Source organism: Sander lucioperca, chromosome 20, assembly GCF_008315115.2.
Source record: "Sander lucioperca isolate FBNREF2018 chromosome 20, SLUC_FBN_1.2, whole genome shotgun sequence".
Taxonomy (NCBI): domain Eukaryota; kingdom Metazoa; phylum Chordata; class Actinopteri; order Perciformes; family Percidae; genus Sander; species Sander lucioperca.
In genome coordinates, this window is record NC_050192.1 from 9,138,933 (window position 1) to 9,160,842 (window position 21,910).

Genomic DNA, 21,910 nt, shown 5'->3' on the forward strand with positions numbered 1-21,910 from the left:
CGAAACATACAACATATTGAATATGTAGGCAAATTAGTCACTTTCTTTTTTATGATTTCTCTGATTAACACATAAGATTTATAAAAAAAATAACATTAACCAGCTACAGCTTAAAAATTACATGTTAACTGTAACAAAAGGCAGAGACATTTCTGGTGGTGACGAGGTCAATACAGTCACAAACGTTGACAGCTTCTTATCAGTAAACGAATGACAATATCCAAACCATTTGGCTCAGTTTACCAGACTGGTTTCTTATCTACACTGTCCCCTAAAATTTCATCTTGACAGAAGCTTGAGCATCACAAAAAAACTGATGGATACAGCATTTTTTGAAATGAAGTTAATTTGTCCTTTCACAAACAATTGCTGCAACAGAGTTGAAGTTGAGTTTAGCGTGATGACAAACAGCAAATATTTAGCATAATTGAACAAGACTTATCTAAAATTCTTCATTTGACAGAAAACATGTTTCTTCTCATTCTTGCAGAGCTCCACATTTGACTACAAATGCCACTTTCTTTTCCCACACTTTACATAAACTGTGTGTCTGTTATAACACACGACTCATACCAGTGCGTCCAGGTAGACGTTGGTCCACTGAACCTGCTTGGCCCTTCTGTCAGCCTTTACCATAGGCCTGCCCAAAACATCCAGGTACTCCTGCAAAGAAGGATGAAGGACGGACTTCAGATTTAATTTGCTACATGCACGTCAGTCATTCCACCACAAGAGGGCACAACACACAACTGGTTAAGTTAGCCAGGGAGGGAGCTGGAGTGAAAGACAACTACAGTAGCAACCATTAATGGATACTAGGGTTGCACGATATTGACAAAATGTGATATTGCAATATTGATTATGAACATTGCGATATCTATATTAATTTCAATATTTTTAAACATATGTAAAATTACAAAAGTTACGGGAAAACGCATCAAAATAGATTCATAACAAATTAAACAAGTTTCCTTACAACACAAGGTTTATTTCAACTGACGGCCATATTGGACTGGTACAACATGAATAAATAAATAACGACCATGTCTACAGAACAGGACATGTTTTACTGGTTGTACCGTGCGCTGACGTGTACTAACATGAGCAAGTGCACACGGTAACTGGCCAATGAAGCATGATCATTATAGCGTTTCAAGCGGGCTCTAAATCAAACACAAATAAGCCACACAGCCAACAGATGGGACGCAGCGCTCCACAAAATAAACTAAATATAGCATACTTATTGCGACACTTAATTTTCTACACATTTTAACACTTAATATAATATTGTGCAACGTGATATTGCGATAACGACATTGAGTTGATATATCTTGCACCCCTAATGGATACACAAGTGTATTCAAGACAGTGTTGTTATTTGAGTTTACCTGAGTGTTGATCCTGATGGCACCTATAGATGGAATCTCATAGTAGTACCCTGAGAAAAAGAAGAAAAACAGTTGACACTACTTTATTTAACATCCTTTGTGATAACAGAAGCGTCATTTATTCCTATCTATCTGATAATCTAATGTTGTCTAAAAAAAGCTGCTAAAAGTACTATTCTGGGATTGACAACCTACCTAATAAAAATGAGAATTGTACTGAAAAACAAACCCCACCCACCTCTTACTTCAGGTTGACTAAAACAAACTTAAAAATGAACTTAAAGGATTATGATCATCTAAAATAAAGGTGTGCTCACAATACATGAAATATTGTGCATGTTGTGTGTTGTGACAGATGCTCATAATTAAAATTGTGTGTCCACAAAATATTACTAATATAGAAAGCATTAACTAACATATTTATTTGTTGTCTGGTGTTATCAAAGACCTGTCAATCATTTAAAATCATTTTGTTTACATTTGGATCACAGGCACTTCAAAGTATTTTCATCATCCTACAGAAGAATGTGCATCAGATGTGTGATGCACGTCGAATGCAACTTCGTACCTTTATTAGCGCAGGCCATCCACTGAATTGGTCCTTTGTCGTAGTTGTGTTGACCAACTGAAAATGTAAATATGCGCACCTATGAAAAGAAGAAGAGTAAAAAACTGAATATGGTGATAAAATACTGCCGTATTTTACTCTCTGAGAATCTTGTGTTTACAGTCCTACCGCCTGCTTTGGGTTGTATTTTTCAAAGATTTCCTCTGCCCTCTCTTCTCCTCCGTCAGTGAACAGCATGATAATCTTGTTACAGTTGGCCCTTGACACATTCATCTAGTGGACACAAAGGCAAAATGTCTGTATTTTAAGCACTATTCAAACAAGGAAGTGAATTAAAACACATTTGTATTGTTGTTAGTAACAGACTGAACAAGTGGTTGCAAAAGGAATTCAAGGTTATATCCTCTTTATACAGTTACAGAAGGGAAACATGAGCTCTTGCACCGATACAAAACTTCTGCAATGTCCGAAACAACCACAAGAGGTCGACATATACTCACTCATTATTATAAAAACACCACTGGGCTTGGGTTGTCAGTGAGTCCTATGTTCCATCATTAATTTCATAATTGAATGAAAATGATACATTTAATGAACATAAGTTACATCAGACTGTTAAGTAGATTTCACAGACATCATCAAGCCTCTGGGTTGGTCTGCATATGCCAAGGGACATTGTAGGATAAAATAATCAAACACAACAGATTGACAGCCCTGTCCTCAACGTTATCATCCCTACCACCATCCAGTAAACACACATACTCCTACGCCCTTATGGTAGCCAGATACCACACAAATATTCCGCCCACGCTGACACTTTACCTGTGCGAGCTGCTCGAACGCCAGCTCGAAGCCGCCTCTGTAGTTGGTGATACCCTTGGCCGTGATGCTCTGCACAGCATCTTTAAGCATCCTCTTGTTGCGGACGTTGGCCTGCACCAGGTTCTCAAAGCATGATGCGTACATGGCCTTTTCATTGAACTGGAGGGAAGAGGGAAGGAGGGATGATGGGAAGTGGAGGGAAGGCATTTGCGCATATTTTCTGTTAAATATGTGGCCTGTTTCCCCTTCGTTACGGAGTCATGCGGTGCCCCTTAAACATATAGGATTGGCTTAAACGAAGGTATTTCATGAGAGACATTAAATTGATTCCATTTAAGATCCTATAAAAAGATGTATTGACAAAATGTGATAAAGTAATCTACTTTATTAACACTTTAACTTATTGGCTTTGCAGCTGCAAAAATATGTCATGTGTGAAATGAAATCAGTCTTAATCAAAATCTGCACAGACCGAAGGGAGCTATAGGAGCAGAAGGAAGGATTGGCAGGCGAGCAGGTAGGGATGTGAAAACAGTGGCATAAGGAGGTAAAAAAAACAACAAAAAAGATCTTGATTATGGAGGGATTATGCCGTAGAGACAGAAATTAAGTAACTGGTTAAATTACAATTACACAGCTCTACATGTAAAGCATCTTCAGATTCATATAGGTGAATAGTTAATGTGGAGGAACAGATGGAACCTTATCAACTTGTGCACACACACACACACACACACACACACACACACACACACGCAAATATAAACCTATACACAAACACAGCATCTATGGAGGACTAGGACATGGCTCATTAATACCTAACATCTGTTTTGGCCTTGACTACAGCCTTGAACATGTGCAAAACACGCATGCTATAACACACTCTCATAGTACACACACACACACACACACACACACACACACACACACACACACACACACACACACACACACACACACACACACACACACACCATTGACAAATTCTGGTTTTACAGTGCTTTTATAATTTTTTGCAACACACAGTTGAATATCTGCAGATACTCACCACTAATCTCATGCAATTTCTTTTCTTTATTAACATTTGCTTGGATCTGCAAAGCTGGTTGCATGACTGAATTGTACCTTCTGCTTTAGGTCATCCTTATTATCTAAAAATCCTTCTCAAGATTACATAACATTTCAAATAAAATGTCAAATATACAGTAAATGACAAAATAGTGGCGATAGCACTTGAAAGAGACTTAAACTTTGTATTCTCTGAGTACAATAAGAACAGCTGCAAATACAAGTCATGTTGCGATGACTGCCAGTATTGCATATTTTAAAAGATAGTCAGCACTTTAGTAAAGTATATAAGATAACAAGGAAGAAAAAGCCAGGATCTACAAGCAAAGGACAAACTTTCACACAATGTATGTGTCATCTCGTTGCATTTTTTCCTTTAGCCACATGGGGTTATGTTTTCAGAATGCCAAAGGAGTCTGCAGCTCACAATTCCAACTATTCAAACATGTTGGCGGATTCAGGACAAATACTGCCAAGACATTCGTCCTCTAAAAATACACGCACACACACACACACACACACACACACACACACACACACACACACACACACACACACACACACACACACAAATATATAAACCATGGTGCGCTACAACTTCATCTAACTTGTAACACACATCTTAAAATATCTCAGACAAAAGCTCAGCAGAACAGCATGCTGTATGTTCTTTATATAGGCTTGTGAATACAAAAAAATAGCTCAAATTGTTTATAGTAACTATCACCGTTCTCTACCTTTTTAGTGCATTCACAAACACAATCTCAGTCTTTCCATTTATTAAGATAAGAGAATTACTCTGAAAATCTGTGTGTGTGTGTGTGTGTGTGTGTGTGTGTGTGTGTGTGTTTGGGAGAGTGAGACACCTATTCAATTTCAATTCAATTTCTCCTACCCAACAGTCGGTTCTATAGCCTAGTTTTTATTATACTATTAAAGCGTTTAAAAAAACAAAGATACATTTTTACGTGTAAGTAAGCATTAGCCTCACGTGTTTGATACTATAAATAAATTGAATTATTCACAGCACAACATACTGGTATTGAGAAAGAAAGCATAAAGGATTATTAAGAAATAAAGATGCACATATATCTATTTCATGGGCAAAGCAGAGATATACTGTATATAGCCTTAGTGAGGGATTTAGCCAGAAATACATGAAACTATTAATTACACTATTTTATTATAAAAGCTTGTAACAGACCTTCAAAATGCTTCTGAAGGTCTACAAACTGAGTTGGATGCCATCAATATAGGTTACTTATTACACTGCTGCTTTATTTCATTAACGTCAAAAGCCCTTTCACTTAGCTGATTTGAAAATTCAAAACAAAAACATAAACCATTACTTTATTAAGGGAAGTGAAAGAAAATGTAATTAATGGTTCATTTGGAAAGCCAACTTAAAATTAAATCCTTAACATTCCCTCCCAAGCACAAAGAGGAGGAAAATAAGGATTAAGAAGGCGATTTCAGGTAGAGTGCAGGCACATCCAAGTGCATTATGTATCCAGCGCCAAAGATGCAGTAACTGGAGTGAGTTTATAACTTTAAAAAAAGGGGCAAATTGGGCAATAACAGTTGGAGAGTTGAGGAGTTTGCAGCCAGACAGACTACCTGTATGCTGAATTTATGCAAATGGTTCTAAAAAGAAAAAAACACTGATGATTCATGCCCACTTTGTACATAAAATAAACATGTAAAAGTAAGTTTGTGATGTGACATTATATTTAAAAAAAGATTTTCCCTTTATTAGATATTGACAGTGGGTAGACAGGAAAGGTGGGAGAGAGATGGGGGATGACACGCAGCAAAGGGCCGCAGGTCGGACTCGAACCCGGGCCGCTGCAAAGGCCTCAGCCTACATGGGGCGCACGCTCTTACTGTGTGAGCTAGAGGTCGCCCCCTGCTAGCCTTATATTTGACAAACACACATAAGAGTGGTATCAATCATCTTTTCTCATCTAGCTCCTGGCAAGAAAGAGAATAAGCGCTCCTACATTTTTAATTAGGCTACTGCTTTAAGTCTTTCTTTTCTTATATGTGGGTTTAAAACATTTTCACCTTTGTCCAATACATTTAGTGTAAATGACGAAAACAATTCTAATAATTCTTCTCACTCGTTTCACCAGAAAATCCGTATTAAAGTGTTGTGTGAGGTCTTTGGCTAGCTGACAACATTAGCTAACGTATACAAGCTATGCTCACTAAGTGACAGACAGCTGCAGTTTGATGGTTGCCTAGCAACAGCATAACGAGGTGGATTCCAGCAGTGGTTCTTACGCCTCAAAATCAAGTTAGAGTGGTGCTCTTCACATTTTAGTCGTGAAAATCATTCCCAGTGTGATTGCCTCCAGTACGTCTCTCAAATTCCTCCAACAGAATGAAATAACCACTGTAACCACTTAAAATTGTGTTATTTTTCTTCACACAACTAATATTGCTAGGAAGCATGAATCTGACTTATGCAGACTGCAATGGAGCTTTAAATAATGATAGATGAATATTTCCTTACCCCCTTTGGTGCTGAGATTTCTACAGAATTTCAAATAGGCTGGGGCCTTTTCCATTACATGCCACTGATTCAAGGTATGAGTCATAAATACAGCACACATTCATTTGTTAAACTTGTCTTGTGGCATTTCAGGGTTTGCTCAAGCTGTGTCATGTGCTCGCTCTATTAGGCACACATACTTGGATTCAGCTCTGATGCTCTTAAGACATGTCGCTCATACATAACCCTGCACAAACACACATGCACACTCACACACATATACTGTATATATAAATATATACACAGTCAGACAAATGAGCACACAAGCATGCATGCATCCATGCACATCTGCAGCCATTGTAAAGATCCATCCATGTGCAGTACACTAAGTCACTCAAAAGGTCACTGCCATGTTTAAACCAATGACTCAAACCACAAGAGTAAAGCTACCCAAACAGCCAAGCCACAAATATGTCCACATTAACACTCATCAATGTGTGCAACTGGAAATTCAATACACATACAGAATCATAAGAACGTCATGGACAGGATTTTGAAAAAATTTAATTGTAACTTGAAAGCATAAAAAGTTCAGCACTTTAAATAAAATATTATTATAAGCCGCATTTATTTCTACTGGTGATGAAATTTAGGTATTAGCTACGTGAATACTCACATAGACCACGTTCACGTAGTCATCGTCAGAGAGGGTCTCCAGCATCTTGTTGACGGAAGTTCGGATGAGTTTCAGGGTGAGACCCGAAACGCTGCCGCTCCTGCAGTTTGGGACAAAGACGGTCTGTGTTTTACGGCATTATTCAATATTATTAAAGCTATAGTGCGTAGTTTCTGTCGCCCCAATGAGGAATTCTAAGTAATGACAACAAAACTGTCAGTGCATCCATAAGATACAAGCCTTCGGTGATCGTGCACCGCCCCCACCCCTCCTCCATGCAGTTACTAGTAGCCAAGGAGGACACAGAGGATTAAAAAAACATGATGGACTCTTCAGAAGAGGTCACTATCTTCACTTGAGTTTCTGTGCGCGAAAGTCACCGGACGACACAATCTTCTGAACATAGCCATACTGAGAAATACAGAGAGAGTTGTGTGGAGCTGATGGTCTTTTTTTTTCTAAAGATTATTTTTGGGGCTTTTCCCTTTATTAGATAGTGACAGTGGATAGACAGGAAAGGTGGTAGAGAGATGGGGATGACACGCAACAAAGGGCCGCAGATCGGACTCGAACCCGGGCCACTGCAAAGGACTCAGCCTACATGGGGCGCACGCTCTTACTGGGTGAGCTAGAGGTCGCCCCGGAGCTAATGGTCTTAATTCACTTTGTACCAACTCATTTGGCAATGGCTTGAATGTAACCAACGTTCATTAATATAAAAAAGACATGCACTAAAGCTTTAAGAAGTTGAACAGACTTGACATTGTCATCATAACTACTATAACTATTCAAGAGCTATAGGCAGAAATATCAGACCTTGTGACTACAAGCTTCTTCCATTAACAAGTAGGCTAGATATAGCATTATCTATCACATTAACAAAAATGCTATCATTGGCAATCTTCATTGATGACAAGAGTTAAAGTGTCATCGCCATTTCTCAACTCATTCCTTGCACACAAATTCACACTGTGAAAGTTAGCATAACATGATTAATAATAAAAATATCAGTGTTCAGCATTGTCAAGACTAGACCCATTTAATCATTTTCTATATTGTACTGCTCTTGCTAAAAATAGATGGGAACCCTGCCCCGATGGATCTATAAATACACAACTTAATTGGTTCCTGCAGGTAAAAGAATAGAAAAGGACAGAAACTGGAAAAATGAGGAGTGGAATTACTTTCACCAAAGCATAACAGAGGCAGTTTTGAATGTCTAATAAGCCTCATCAATCCTCTGTGTGCCAATTACCAGAGCTGTGTTAAGAGCTGCAAGTGGACAAATTTAGTTTTTCATTTGCGCTGTCATTTAGCCCTGGTGCTGTGCCATGAGTGTCATTTATAATGAAATAGCAGTAGAATTTAGACAAATCACTTTGACGCTGACATGAATACACCACACTGACATATTCTTGCATGCAGCAAGCATTTGTTGTACTGTAGTGCCACTGGTTGTGGTAAATAATGACATGGGTAGGAAAATAGTAAATCATCGGCAATCACATTAAACAAAATTACACAGTATAAAAATGGTAGTAGAAAGGCATTAAGGATAGGGCTGGTGTTATTCAATATTTTTCTTATGGTCAAATTCCATAAAAAGACCAAAGCCCATTGGTTCCCACTGAAGATTTAAATCCTCCAAAAAATGAATTTTCAATTCTTAAAATAGCTGGGCACTGTAGTTTTTCGCAAACATTACTGAAACAGGAGTAACGTGTATTTGTCTGGGACTACTTAAAGTCGCAGATTAATACACATTTGTTGCTCTAGTGAGGATTTACAGTACATCAAGTAGTAATGAAGGAAAATGTGACCCAGTGCAACAGTGTGGCTCATTGATCTCATTTTAATTATTTTTTTGACAAAAAAAGGACATCTATTGGACAGAGGAATAAACTATATCAGGCTTTGCATAAACAGGCAGCACTTACTAATAATATCAATTCATTGTTGGTTTTGCTCTTTTCAGAGGATTCTATCGACAATAATACAAATGTAGAATATTGTCCTTAACCTTAAAGTTTTCCCATAACTACCCTCTTCTACACAAAAAAAATGCTACTTATTAAGATGTAAACTATGAACTTGTGGATACATATTTATGTTAATTGTTGCTTGGTTTGCAGATTTATATATCCTTATTTGGAAAGGGGTTTCAACTGTTTGGTCTTGGTGAATACGGAAAATAAACCCCATTTTCACAGTTTTGAAATGGACACTGAAATCAGAAAACTTTCAAATTGTATGTTTCTGAAAAATGATCCGTAGTCCTATAATCTGATCAAAGACCGAACTGCTGTAGTGACAGATATTGCTCCATAATCCTCTTTGAACATATTGATGTCATGAACAGCTCTTTTAAACCTAAACTTTTGAGGCATAAATTGCTCATCACAGGAAGAAACAACTGGACTGTAAATTATGAAGTCGTCCAATAGACTGACTGCTTTTTGTTTGTCAGTGTCACATGAGTGCTGAGGCAGCCGTGGGCACAGCACAGTCAGAGAGTTAGCATCAGGGACTTCTGGCGCACAAAATCAAATCAAATCTGACCGTAATGAATCATAAGGTTATCACTCACGCATCCACCAGGATCAGCATGTCCTTGGGTGACGCTGCCCCCTGAATGTACCTGGTGAGTAACAACAGACACACACAAAGGTTGTGGACATTGAGCACATACATTCATGTACATATGCACAGTAGTGGAAAACACACACACAAGGGAATTATTATAATGCAGAAATTATTTTTAAGGAATCTACATAACACAAACCTCAGCACATAAAATAGTGATGCAAGCGCATATTTTGCAGTCTCCTCACTGTTATCTCTCTTTGAGCAGGTAAGCAAATATCACTCTATCATTTGAATTTGAAATCAATCAGACCTTTGACTGTTTTAATTACCTCTCTTCTCCAATTTCTTTAATAAACGAATAGCTGTGTGTCTTTGTTCAGAGCTCGAGTGTTCAGTAGCCGATGGGGATTTTGGAGGCTAATGAAATTTAATAACATCATTTTTAGGAGACTAATGAAGCTTTTGTGTTGGTACCCTTTGATCTGCAGAGGCTTAATCATCATAGTGCTCTGATGTCTTTGTTTGAGTGGGTTTGGCTTTGGTCAGAGACCCGGATTTGATTGTTTTAAACTGTGTGTGTGTTTGTGTAATCAGTTTATTCAACATGCAAATACATTTTTTTGCAAATGAATGTGTGATATGACAAAACTGCACATCCCATTATAAGTGTCTACACTCACCACGGTCGCCTGCGCACATCGTAGAGGTCGATCTTATTGGCTGAATTGCTCGAGTCGATCCAAGGGGATGCTGGGATTTGGCAGAAGGAAAAAAATGGGGAAAGGAGAGTATGTTTATTACATAGGCTTGGATTTGAGGTACTTGAATGTGTGTGTCTTATGTCTTATATTCCTATATCTTAATGTATCTTAAAATAATAGTTTATAAGCTAATTTGCTTTCTTGTTGAGAGTTAGATGAGAAGATCGATACCACTCTGATTTCTGTGTGTTAAGTATGTAACCCGAACCAGGAGGCTATTAGCTTAGCTTAGTATAAATACAGGGGGAAAAGCTAGCCTGGCTCCAAAGTTCAAAGATTTTCCTACTGGCACATTTATAGTTCTACACACGCATCTCCTGTTTAATCCATAAAGAAATCGAAAGGTAAAATTGTCCATTTGGGATTTTACAGGTAGTTAAGTACTGTAACTATGACTTGGTGACCAGCAGCCACTTCTTTAAGCTAAGCTATGCTAATTTCCCCCTTCAGCTTGTTACTTAGCGCGCAGCCATGCTAGTGGCATCGATATTTTCATGTACTCTTAGCGTATGGTATTCCCCATAATGTTTGAACTATTCCTTCATTACAATCTTTGAGTTATAGAGGATAATTCAAAAGCAAACTCTCATGACTCATGACTTTGTGGTAAAGTGCATGTTTTTGAAACAGAAAATTATGAGATGGTCATGACCATATATTTACATATATGTTTTCCAAAAAGGGATTCATGGCTCTTTCCCAGCCCAAAGTCGGTGGACAGCAACGCAGTGATTCAATTTTTTTATGTCCCCATCACTGGCCACAGGAAGGTCAGAAGGCTGTTTGGAGTAACCCCATTGGCTGCTGGGCTGCTCACCTGGGTAGTACCGAGCCAATCCGGTGGCAGAGCCAAACACCTGCCAGAGGATTGAGGGATCTTCCTCTTTGTTTTTTCGGAAAGTATCCTCCAAGGCCTCTGTCCAATTTAGCTCATTCAAAATGATGGTGGCTGGAACACACACACACACACACACACACACACACACACACACACACACACACACACACACACACACACACACACAGTTATATTTGTACAGAAGTACAACATCATAACAAGCATAAAATGTCAAAATGTTTCCATTTAATCTGAAAAAGCAATTCTGAAGGAGAAACAAGCTTAAAAGCCTAAAAAACACACACACACACACACACACACACACACACACACACACACACACACACACACACACACACACACACACACACACACAGATTTGCCAGTATTAGGCTACTGACATTGCCTGGCTGAGAGGAAGCCTTCCCACAGATACTGAAACTGATTTCAAGCCGCTATGATGAGATATTTCTCTATCTCTCTCTCATTACTTTTTTGCTCTCAAAACAAAGGCCAAAATCCGTAGCGGTGGAAAGTGAGCAAAAGAGAGGAGAAAGTGGAGAGAGGAGAGGAAGGCAAAAACAGAATGATTCAATTTGATATTTCTGGAATAAGACTAAACCTCCTCCTTGGTACTCTGGGGACAGACATACAGTAAGCATTTTGTTTACCTGTTTGTCTGCAGGAGCTCTTACTGGCTTAATGCTCCAACAATCTAGTTTGATCAAAAAAGGCAGCGCTCTGCCTGGGAGAGTGGGCAGCATGTCAACCTGATGCTGTGCATGACTCATAGTATGTGTGTGTGTGTGTGTGCTTTTGTGATAGCAATTGGATTAAAGAAACAACAAAGAACAATCAGGACGAGACAGGGGACAGCCAGGAGGTCCGGGGTTTGCTGAGGCAGACTCATTCGTGACAGACACCTAGAAGCTATGTGGTTAAAAGTGAGTTATGGTGAGTTAGTGTAAAGCACCTTTACTCTTAACTCAGTTAGAGAATTAGATTGACAACTCAGCAGGAAGAGACGAGCAGTGAACAGTGTGTTCTAGTCTGTTTGGAGAAGTAAATAGGCAATGCCCAGCCATGAAGTCTAGAAAAATATTATTTTTTCCTCTCACCCTCCCTCGTTTTCTCTGCTCACTGTCCTGTGGCTCTCACGCTCCCTCTGGCTCCTCACTCCTTCACCTCCTCACAACCACCTCCTGTACCAAGGCTCTATTCCCATGCTTTGTCGGTTAAAGAGAGTTTAGGCCATGCCTTAAATTGCTCCCTGTGGTATTGTAGAGCAAAGCGCATCCCAATGATAAGTGGTGACAAATTGTTCAGGCCTCATCTGTCAGCTCCCAGAGGATGGCCCTTAATGGATTAGTTCTGTTGGTTTTTGTGAGATCAGTAACAAGAAGTCTCAGCGTAACAAGACCACATACGGGAAGCATTGGTATCCCCCCCCCCCCCATACTGCACATACTGAACAGTGAACTAACAAGGAAAGATCACATTCAGTATTTCATTTGTCCACCAGCTGCCACTGCAGAAAGTCAAGTTAGTGACCAAGCTGTTAGGCGATTTGTATCTGCACGTGATAAGGAAGAGAGACAAAATAAATGTCTGAGAGGCAGAGTGCGTCCTTACTCACTGTGTCTGTTTTATGCATTTCTCCTGTGTTAAATTGACAAACCCCTTATAGTCTCCCATGGGAATTTGGATGCAGACACACCCCAAATGGACAGGTCAGGCCCCACTAACCCTCAGCAACAATATCAAAGGCGTGGCAAGGCCGTGTCCTCTAAGGTCAGCCAAACACTGGAACAAATCGCAGTTTACAGTAAACAGATCCATCTCTGTGGCAATGTTTCTGTTGCTTGCTCGAGGTCACCATGATAAGAGGAAGAAATGAGTATCACAGCAGCAACGCAAGTACCAGTAAGCTCTATTTGTAAGGTGTGGTGCCATGGCCTGAGAGACATTGGAGGGGAGGGTGCATGTGTTTGTGTGTCTGTATACTTAAAGCAACAAACGTGGATATTACCAATTCCTAAAAGAATTTCAGTAAACATGTTTTTTTTCACGGGTGGAAAAACACTACAAGATAAATAATAAAGCAATGTCTATGAACAACAATGAGTGAACAGAGAAAAAAGGGAGATGAAATGAAGAAGAGAGGGAAGGAAGCCACTGGCAGTGGTTTTCTTTGAATAATTACTTTTAATCAGCTGGCACTGAGCAATGGTGCAGGACTTGTGTAACATGTAACCTACGTGTAACCCATATGTAACAGGTACATGTAGACTAGGGTTGGGCATCATTTAGATTTTAACAATTCTGATTTCAATGCCGATTCTTCATTTCGATTTCCGGTTCTTATCAATTCTAATTCTTTAAGGGGTGGAGTTGAAACGGGTCACATGCTAATTTCACAGATAAGAGAAACATTTTCTTTCGATTCAATGGTGATTTACAGTTTCACCGGGCTTGCTTAACCACACTTTAGAGCGCCACTTACTGTGCTCCATGGCTGCAACACAACAAGCACCTGGAAGTACGGTGGTCGCTACGGAAACCAAAACTTGCTCATGTTAAATTTGGAACCAATGATCGGATTCAAAACCATGTTTTCCAAACGATTCCAGACGATTCCAATAAAGAAACGGTTCCATTGGAATCATCATTTTTTAAACGATGCCAAGTTGGAACAGGTTCTCGAAGCCCAATCCTAGTAGAGACATGTACATATTACTACATATAGGTAAGGGTAAAAATCTAATCAAATGTGGGCCCGAGAAGTAAAAGAAGTAAAAAAAAAAAAGAAAAACAGGCAAAATTAACAACATGTTCCAGCGTGCAGTATTTTTTCCACCTTTACAGGCATTATCTTAACAGCTATGGCCACCTTGGTGACGTAGGGATTCGCAAGGCTAGTTTGTGAATACTGGAGCTGACAAGCTAACGGCTTGCAAGTCGGGAACATGCTAGTGCCTGTCAGTCACAATAGCTCTAGCTTTTTTCTATTTTCTCAGTATGCAGTTTTGTTCTCCGGATTGTACGTACTTTCACTAAATAAAGACTTTTTTTAATTGATGAAATAATGCAACAAACAAAAAAGGGTAGGATTCTGGATTGAGTGTCAGAAACATGTAACAAACCAAACAGTTAATGCAAAAGTTGAAATAAAGACTTACTATAGGTGGGGGGAAAAGCTCTCAAAGCTAGCAAATTTGCAAACTACCAGTTGAGCTTGTTACATGTCAGTTACAAGCTTATTAGCTAATGGGGACAACTATTATAATTTAGACAGCTTGCTATTGCTTAACAGTGCAAATTTGTGTGACAAAAAAGTTGAACTTTACCTGAAAAATTTGTGCGAATTTACTTTGACCCCAGTAGTGAGTCCACTGAAATTCAGCATCGTAAATGGCAGTGTGACTACGCACTTAGTCTACAAATTACAGGTATACGTTTGGTTGTGGGTCTTTTATTAACAGGTTGGGTCAGGTCCAGAATTGATAATGGTAACGGGTTGGTTACAGTACTGAGCTTTTTGGGTCTGGTCTCGCAAACCTGCAAGACTCTGTTTGGACCTATTTGAGGTGAAATGTTGCTACACTGAGTGGTCACTATTTAAAACAACTCAAAATGAGAACTGATATATCTTTGCTTCAGATGATAATATATTCAGCAATGCCCAGCCATGCCAGCTTCATAAATCGTTCTATTCAAAAATCACAAGTGAAGACATGAAATAAAAGAATGATTCATGGGGCGATTAGCGATGGGAATTGAATATGGAAACAAAACTACCAGTACTACTAAATATTCCCTGTGAGGCATGTAGATGCTTTCAAAAACAAATCAAACAGGATTCTGGCAGTGACTGATGAGGGTGACTGTTGTGAGGATGGAAAAGCTGCGCGGTGTCTTGCCAAGCGATGCCCTGTGGTGTTCCCTGTCATCAGCTAGCTGGTGGCTGAAACTGCCTGTGCATTTGAAAGTAATTACATGGTGGGGGCTGAAGTGGTGAGAACCTGCAATCATTGTATCAGAAGGGGCCCTGTACTCGATGATACTTCGCCACTCACTACTGATTGTGACATGAGCACCAACGCATCCTTTTTGCAAGCATTTACACAGCACTGAAATACAATCTCCCTCTAAAAAACTAAAATAATCCCCTAATATTTGGGGCAACATATACTGGTCATGTCATTCTTATTATTTTCCATTAATGACTACAAGACACATCTCTCTCCTACATCCCAACATCAACACGTCAACCAGACAAACAGCAATTTAATGCACTTAAGAGTTGCATTGTTAAGCACCTTTAAATTCCTCAATAACACAAATTCTCGCCAATCATTCATTCATGGTTTTAGACGTTTTTGAAAAATTTGATTTCTCTCATTAAGCGATATCGATAGTCTAGATTTTAGTTGTTAACCAGTTGTAAACTTGTAAGCAGCAACTCGATCAGAAGGCAAATTATTAGAATTGCTAGACCACACATCGTATGATATGTCAACACCCAGTTGATCCTGACTCGGATAGACTCAATCCAACTTTATCTATTTAGCCGTGATGCTTAAATCGCAACCTTAAAATCGGGTCCTGCCTTTACAAACACGAGTGGCCGAAGAATTAAAGACGATGGAAAAGAACGAAACGCGGAAAACAGCAGTAGTGAATCACATTTCAATTCCAGTGATGTAAATATAAGTGTGTGCCTATGGTAGTGATGTGTGAAGACCATCTGACAAATAGGTGATCATTTGGTATTGCTACAGAAGTGACGGCTTGAGTGATGAGTGTTTATGAAAATCACCCAAGGCGACGAAGGTGTAGATTTAGAAACACGCAACACACTCATAGCGGCTATGGGGAGAAATGACACCAGCACACACACACACACACACACACACACGCACGCACACACATATACTTATTTATGTCTGTAGCATGAGAAAAGGTGTTGAGGTGATGAAGGTGAGCAAAACCCATTTAATAATCTGCCCTGCCTTACGATCAAGAGCAATTACTCCCAGTCAAGCATTTTTACGCCTCACAAAATAGGACATGTATCAAGTGGCATAAGAGTGCAAAAAAATAAAAATAAATATAGTTCTACACTGTGAGCTTTGCCACAGGCGCCATGACTTCGATACAAACACGCTCACATACACAGTGTCACAGCATCTCAGCACGTCACAGAGTGCGTGTGTCTCGGGCTGACACGTGCCACACAGCGTTGATGCAAACGGGCATCAGACGAGCCTAGGATCTCCTGCCAAGGCCGCGACGCCCTCCCCTCATCTCCTCTTATCGCATACACGCCAATCTGCCCAATGAGCGAGAAGACACGCATACGCAGCCATGAGATCCATACAGTAGGTGCATGCAATGTGCCACACATGCCGATTCTCACACCCTAGGTGTTTCTTCCCCTCTCTCTCTCTCAAACACATTCACACACACAGACAAACTCTGATTCATCTCTAGTGTGCATGCACGCACACACATAAACACGATAATGAATCTCAGTCTGACCACCCACACTAGATCAGCAGGGACAATGGATTCCAATCAGAAGGACTAATGCGGGGGACAAATACAGTAGCACATTTGTCTCCACACACCTCACTATTAATATGCTTAATAAAGTGGAGCGAGGGATGAGGGGAGGGTGGAGTGATCAAGGGTGAAGGGGTAGAGCTGTTGAGGAGGACGGCAAGGAAGAAGAGAGCAAGGTGGTGAGGAGAAATGAAAAAAAGGGCAAAATAACTAGGGGAAAAGGTAGGTGTAAGGAAATAAAAAGCAAAGAGAGGAAAAAGAGAAAGAGAAAAGTATGAAAAGGGGTGGGTGTTGTGGAGGACGTCTAGCGCAAAAAAGAAGATGATGTTGATGACACATCTCTCCTTCAGCATCAGTAAAAGCCACAAGGACGCCAGCCTTGTCTAGACAAAGTCCTCTAATCAAGTAACCAGTCCTTCCTCCACCTCCACACAACAAGATAGAAAACCAGGGCGTGTCTAAGTATGTGTCTCCTTCTAAACACACACACACACACACACACACACACACACACACACACACACATAGCCATGGCAACGCTGACAGTGCTGACCAGTCGGAGTGGCAGCCCGTCCTTGGAGATAGAGATAGAGAAATGGAGGGGGAGAGAGGGAGCACCAACACCATCCTAGTTTAGCTACTTTGCTAACTAGAGCTCCACCCGGACCCCACCCTCCACCACCTGCCTGAGAACTGGAAAAGATCAGACAGATCCACACAACCTATAAGCCAGAGTGCTGCAGCAGAGGACAGTTAAAATATGCAGCATTAAATGGTCAGTTAATCAAAATTACAAAAAATAGATAATAGGCCACCTCCTATAGTATGTGATGTTATTCCAAAACACTTTCTGTCAAATTCAGCAAATATCTCCTCATGGTCACCTAGCTCTTTATTGTCTGTTTGGCTGAAAAAAAAAAAAAAAAAAACTGGTGTTAAAACACAGCCCTGGCTGTGTAAATGGAAAACAAACATAAAGGAGTGCACGAGCCACAAAACACTGTTCCAGCCAATCAGAATCTAGAAAACCACTAGAGGTAAAGAAAAATGAAATATGAAATAAAGGATATGAGCAGATTTGATGCAAAAAAAACAAACATAAAATGTAATGTACCAATGCAGACCCGGCTCATAAACTTCACATCATTTATTGAACCAATTGCACTGTATGGTGGAAGTTTGGGGACCATGTAAATAACAAATTGTGTACATTTTGAAAAACATCCAATTGGGATCCTACATACAGACTACTGGAGAAACTCTAAGGAATTCTTGTAATAAAAAGAACTGCCATAAACAAGAAAGAATGCAACACCATATATAGTTACAGAAAGAGAGCAAAAGACAAACTGATAAATCACACAAGGAACAACCCCCTCCTCCAACACCCAAACCCGCCCTTTGATTATTATAACTGTTGCTTGTAAAAAATAACTGAGTGCATTTGGCCATTTGGCAATGACAAAAAATATCCGCACAGTCAGAGGCCTCAGAGGCTCGTCACTCTGCACATTTATAGTCCAACTTATGTGGAGTTACTCACTCTGTAAGGACATTAAAGTCATGTGACTGAGTCCATTGCATTTAGCAAACCCATTGTGACCATCATTACTGAAATTGACATTGAATGCTCAATCAATGCCAAGGAGGCAATTAGCTCATGCCTGGGTATAAGGAAATATTTTAACTGTTTTGATGCCTGCTGAGTTTGTGTGTTGTTAAATGCAATGTCATGTTAAGCAGCGTGCAAAGCCAATGATGTAATGTTGCTATACTAGATTTCTCTGAACAGACATTGTGTTTCTCTGGATTGATCTACATTTCATTAGGATTATCTCATCAGATCCCACGCCACTTCTAATTTAATATTCACTCTTTTGTTGCATCATAAGCTTCCCTTTATGTTGTCCCTATTGTCTGTCTGTCTGTGTCCTCTTTATGCAACCCTCCATACTAAGTGTGTTTGTATGGTATGAGAGTGTGTCTGCATTGAAGGACATGACTTGTATTGTATGTTTCTGTGTGTATCAAGATATGGCTGCATCCTTGTGTGTGTGTGTGTGTGTGTTAACCTGGAGGACATGTTTGTGTGTGTGCATGTGTGTGTGGGCAAGTGTTCCGGTTTGTGTAAATAGTCATCCACCCATACATTAGTATATTTATCTCTTCCACAGAAGCTTGTGCTGTTTTCAAATGGCATTAGGACAAATGGATGTGTTTAAAAAGTACTTATGTGTTTTGATAATATCAGCATGTTAGCATGCTCTTAATGATAATGCTAACATGCTGATGTTTAGCAGGTATACTGTTTACCATGTTCATACTTAATGTAGTTTGTTAGCATGCTAACATTTGCTAGTTAGCATTACACAAGTACAGCTGAGGCTAATGAGTGTCATCAGTTTTGCAGGTTTTGCAACTAGATAAAACGTCAGGGGATCACTAAAGTCATTATGGTTCATCCTTGGGAACCATGAATATCTGTACAAAAATCTCATGGCAATCTATACAAGCATTACGAGAAAAAGGGGATAACAAAGTCAGATTCTTCCTCTGGGGACCATGAATGTCTGTAGAGATTTTGATTCAATCCAACAGTCTGGGCCAAAGCAGTGGACTGGCCAACAGACCAACAATGCAATCCCTATAGCAATATTGCTAAAATGGCTAAAAACACTATGTTCACTTTGTTTATGATGAAAACAATGACCAAGAAAAATTAACACAGTAAAAGAAGCAATGACAACAGAAAAGCATGGATGTACGTTTGTTATAAACACACCAAAATAACTGAGAAGAGCTTCAAGCAAGTACAAAGCACCCACAAAAAACCTATCATTGACAAGAGGGGGCTAAAGTGTGCTGGACATTGGGTTGTTGGCATTTGAGATATATATAGACTAGAATAGCCTAGGGTTGGGCGGCTGAGCTCTGCATCATGGGAACGTACTGTAAATACTGGACATAGTGATGACAGGGAGACAGAGAGCAAGGTGGGACATGGTGGTTACAGTGTATTACTATTTATAATAGTGGGATGTGTGGCCGATATGAGACAGATTACTGTATGCCTTTTTCTACTATGCATGTGTATGTGTGTTTCAACTTACAGCCTTCATATATGTCCGTAGGGATGTGGACGGCAGTGGTGTTGTACGAGACGAGTCGTTTGAAGTCGGGGTCTATCTCAAAATCATCAGGAAGATATCGGTTCTTCCTTCCCTTTCCATCCTCTGTCTGATTAAGCTGCACAAAAAGGGACAAAACAGCAGAGCCTTGAGTTTCAAAACTATCCTGCAAAGGATTGTATGGCTTAAGGGGGTCTGTGCATGTGTGTGCACCCTTGGTTTGTAAACATACTGTTTATGCAGTTTCTTGTTACTGTGAATGACAAGGTGTCAGTGTTGGGTATTCACTGAAATGTCACTACTGACAGATAGAAATTGAGAAACTTAAAAGTTGTAGGAAGAGAAACATAAACCCAGGCGTCCAGAGAGATAGAGAATAGACAGCGGTTGTCAGTCAAATACAGAGTGACATTAGTGTGCTGTGGGTGTGTGGTTCCTTCCCACTGGGACAGTGGAGGGGCATTAGATGATGATCCCTGTTTATGAGAGCAGACAGATGACATCTGAGGCCAGGGGAGGCATTCAATGTCTCACGCATACTCATGTATTTATGAGTATGGGGCCCAAAACATATATGCATGAAGGCAACTGGTTATACGTGCATGCATACCTTCACATGGTATGGATATAACATAATTAATTCCTACACGCATACAGTGACTTCTTTTCACAGATTATTACAGGCTATCAATAAAATCTGTGATCAGGTTCGTTGCCATGGTGATACTCTCTGGAGGACTGGATTGCTTGTGGTGTTTTATTTGGGAATTTGCATCTCTAATTACACTGACAAATTATCAAAATAGTGGGATCAAGTTGTACTTACGTCATCTTTGGCATTGTAGTAAACCATTTTGTCGACCTGCAAAGACATCAAAAAGATGAGCAATGAATCACAGAACGTATCTTTAAAAAGTAACTTTATACCAGGCTAAAAAAACAGCATTTTACTGCCCTCTCTGGTTGAAAGTTTGAATGTTTAACACAGTGGGTAAGAGTGGCTTTGTTGCACTGGTGACCGCACCCAACAGTGATGTCACAGTGTACCCAGAGTATACTTATACATCACTGCAGGAAGGTGAGAAGCAAAAACAAGATTTCCAGCAGTTAAGTTGCTGCTAAAATCCACAACTCAGTGTACAAGTCTCAAAATGGGTGCCAAAATGTGTCCTACCCAAGGGGGTAAGCCTATCCTCGGACCGCAAACCTCCTATGGCGCCATTTTAATGCTACAAAGCAATCACCCCCCGTTAGCATTTCACTGACTGCCATTCATTTTGGCGCCACTTTGACAGCAAATAACTTTACATCTGAAGCGTTTAAAGACTTTATTTGTCCATTGTTTATTTCTAAAGAAACACGACAATGTATAAAAGGCTCCATTACCTTGTACTTCACGTTATGGCTCCGTAGCAGACGTTTTTATAAAAATAGGCTAACGATTGTGTCATAACCACGCGACTTACTGTCGCATAGTAGAGGAATTACCTACCAAATATCAAATACCACTTCACTCTTATACTATATTTCCTTTTTTACTTCTTTGTTAGAAATAACACAGATAAAAGTCCCACTAGAAGCCACATTCAAGTTTGCTCTAAAGATTACATTCGGAGAAAGCTAGGCAAGGTACAGTATTTTGTCGAGGACAAAAAAAGATCAAATGGAACGAAAATGATGGATGAACTGCCTGACTGTTGCAGATGCTAAAGACCCTGAGTCTGTAATCAACTCTAAAAAGATGACATGAAGTAAGTAAAGCTATCATACTTGTTTTGTTGTTTCAGTTACATCTGCAAGTGTGAATGTAATTTGAATCTATATTTCCTTGCAGGGCAGCAGTGTGTGTTTGACACTGAGGATCAGTGAAGTAAGTGGTGTTGTTTTGCTCTCACACTGCTGGGCTTCCTGTCAGTACACAGGCTAGGAGGGCGCTAACGAGCTAGCCTAGCTGCTGACATAAGGATGCCCTGGAGCCACAGAGCTGGTTCACTGACTCCCACCAACTGCCTACCA

General features: G+C 39.9%; 1 protein-coding gene across 6 annotated transcripts in view; it reads right to left on the minus strand.

Annotated features, from left to right (window-relative positions):
- cacna2d1a (calcium channel, voltage-dependent, alpha 2/delta subunit 1a) overlaps window positions 1-21,910 on the minus strand; it is a 94,797-nt gene that overhangs the window by 28,638 nt on the left and 44,249 nt on the right. For 5 of the 6 annotated variants that reach the window (XM_035995994.1, XM_035995993.1, XM_035995992.1 and 2 more), the window contains exons 5-15: window positions 20,721-20,756; window positions 19,877-20,012; window positions 11,181-11,312; window positions 10,283-10,352; window positions 9,604-9,654; window positions 7,017-7,116; window positions 2,779-2,937; window positions 2,125-2,229; window positions 1,957-2,035; window positions 1,389-1,438; window positions 574-663 (exon numbers count right to left, since the gene is read on the minus strand). In XM_035995994.1, coding sequence (XP_035851887.1) covers window positions 574-663; window positions 1,389-1,438; window positions 1,957-2,035; window positions 2,125-2,229; window positions 2,779-2,937; window positions 7,017-7,116; window positions 9,604-9,654; window positions 10,283-10,352; window positions 11,181-11,312; window positions 19,877-20,012; window positions 20,721-20,756 — 1,008 coding nt within the window. Of the gene's footprint in view, window positions 1-573; window positions 664-1,388; window positions 1,439-1,956; window positions 2,036-2,124; window positions 2,230-2,778; window positions 2,938-3,145; window positions 3,260-7,016; window positions 7,117-9,603; window positions 9,655-10,282; window positions 10,353-11,180; window positions 11,313-19,876; window positions 20,013-20,720; window positions 20,757-21,910 lie in introns of those variants that run through there. The other variant, XM_035995995.1, reaches the window with a different exon arrangement.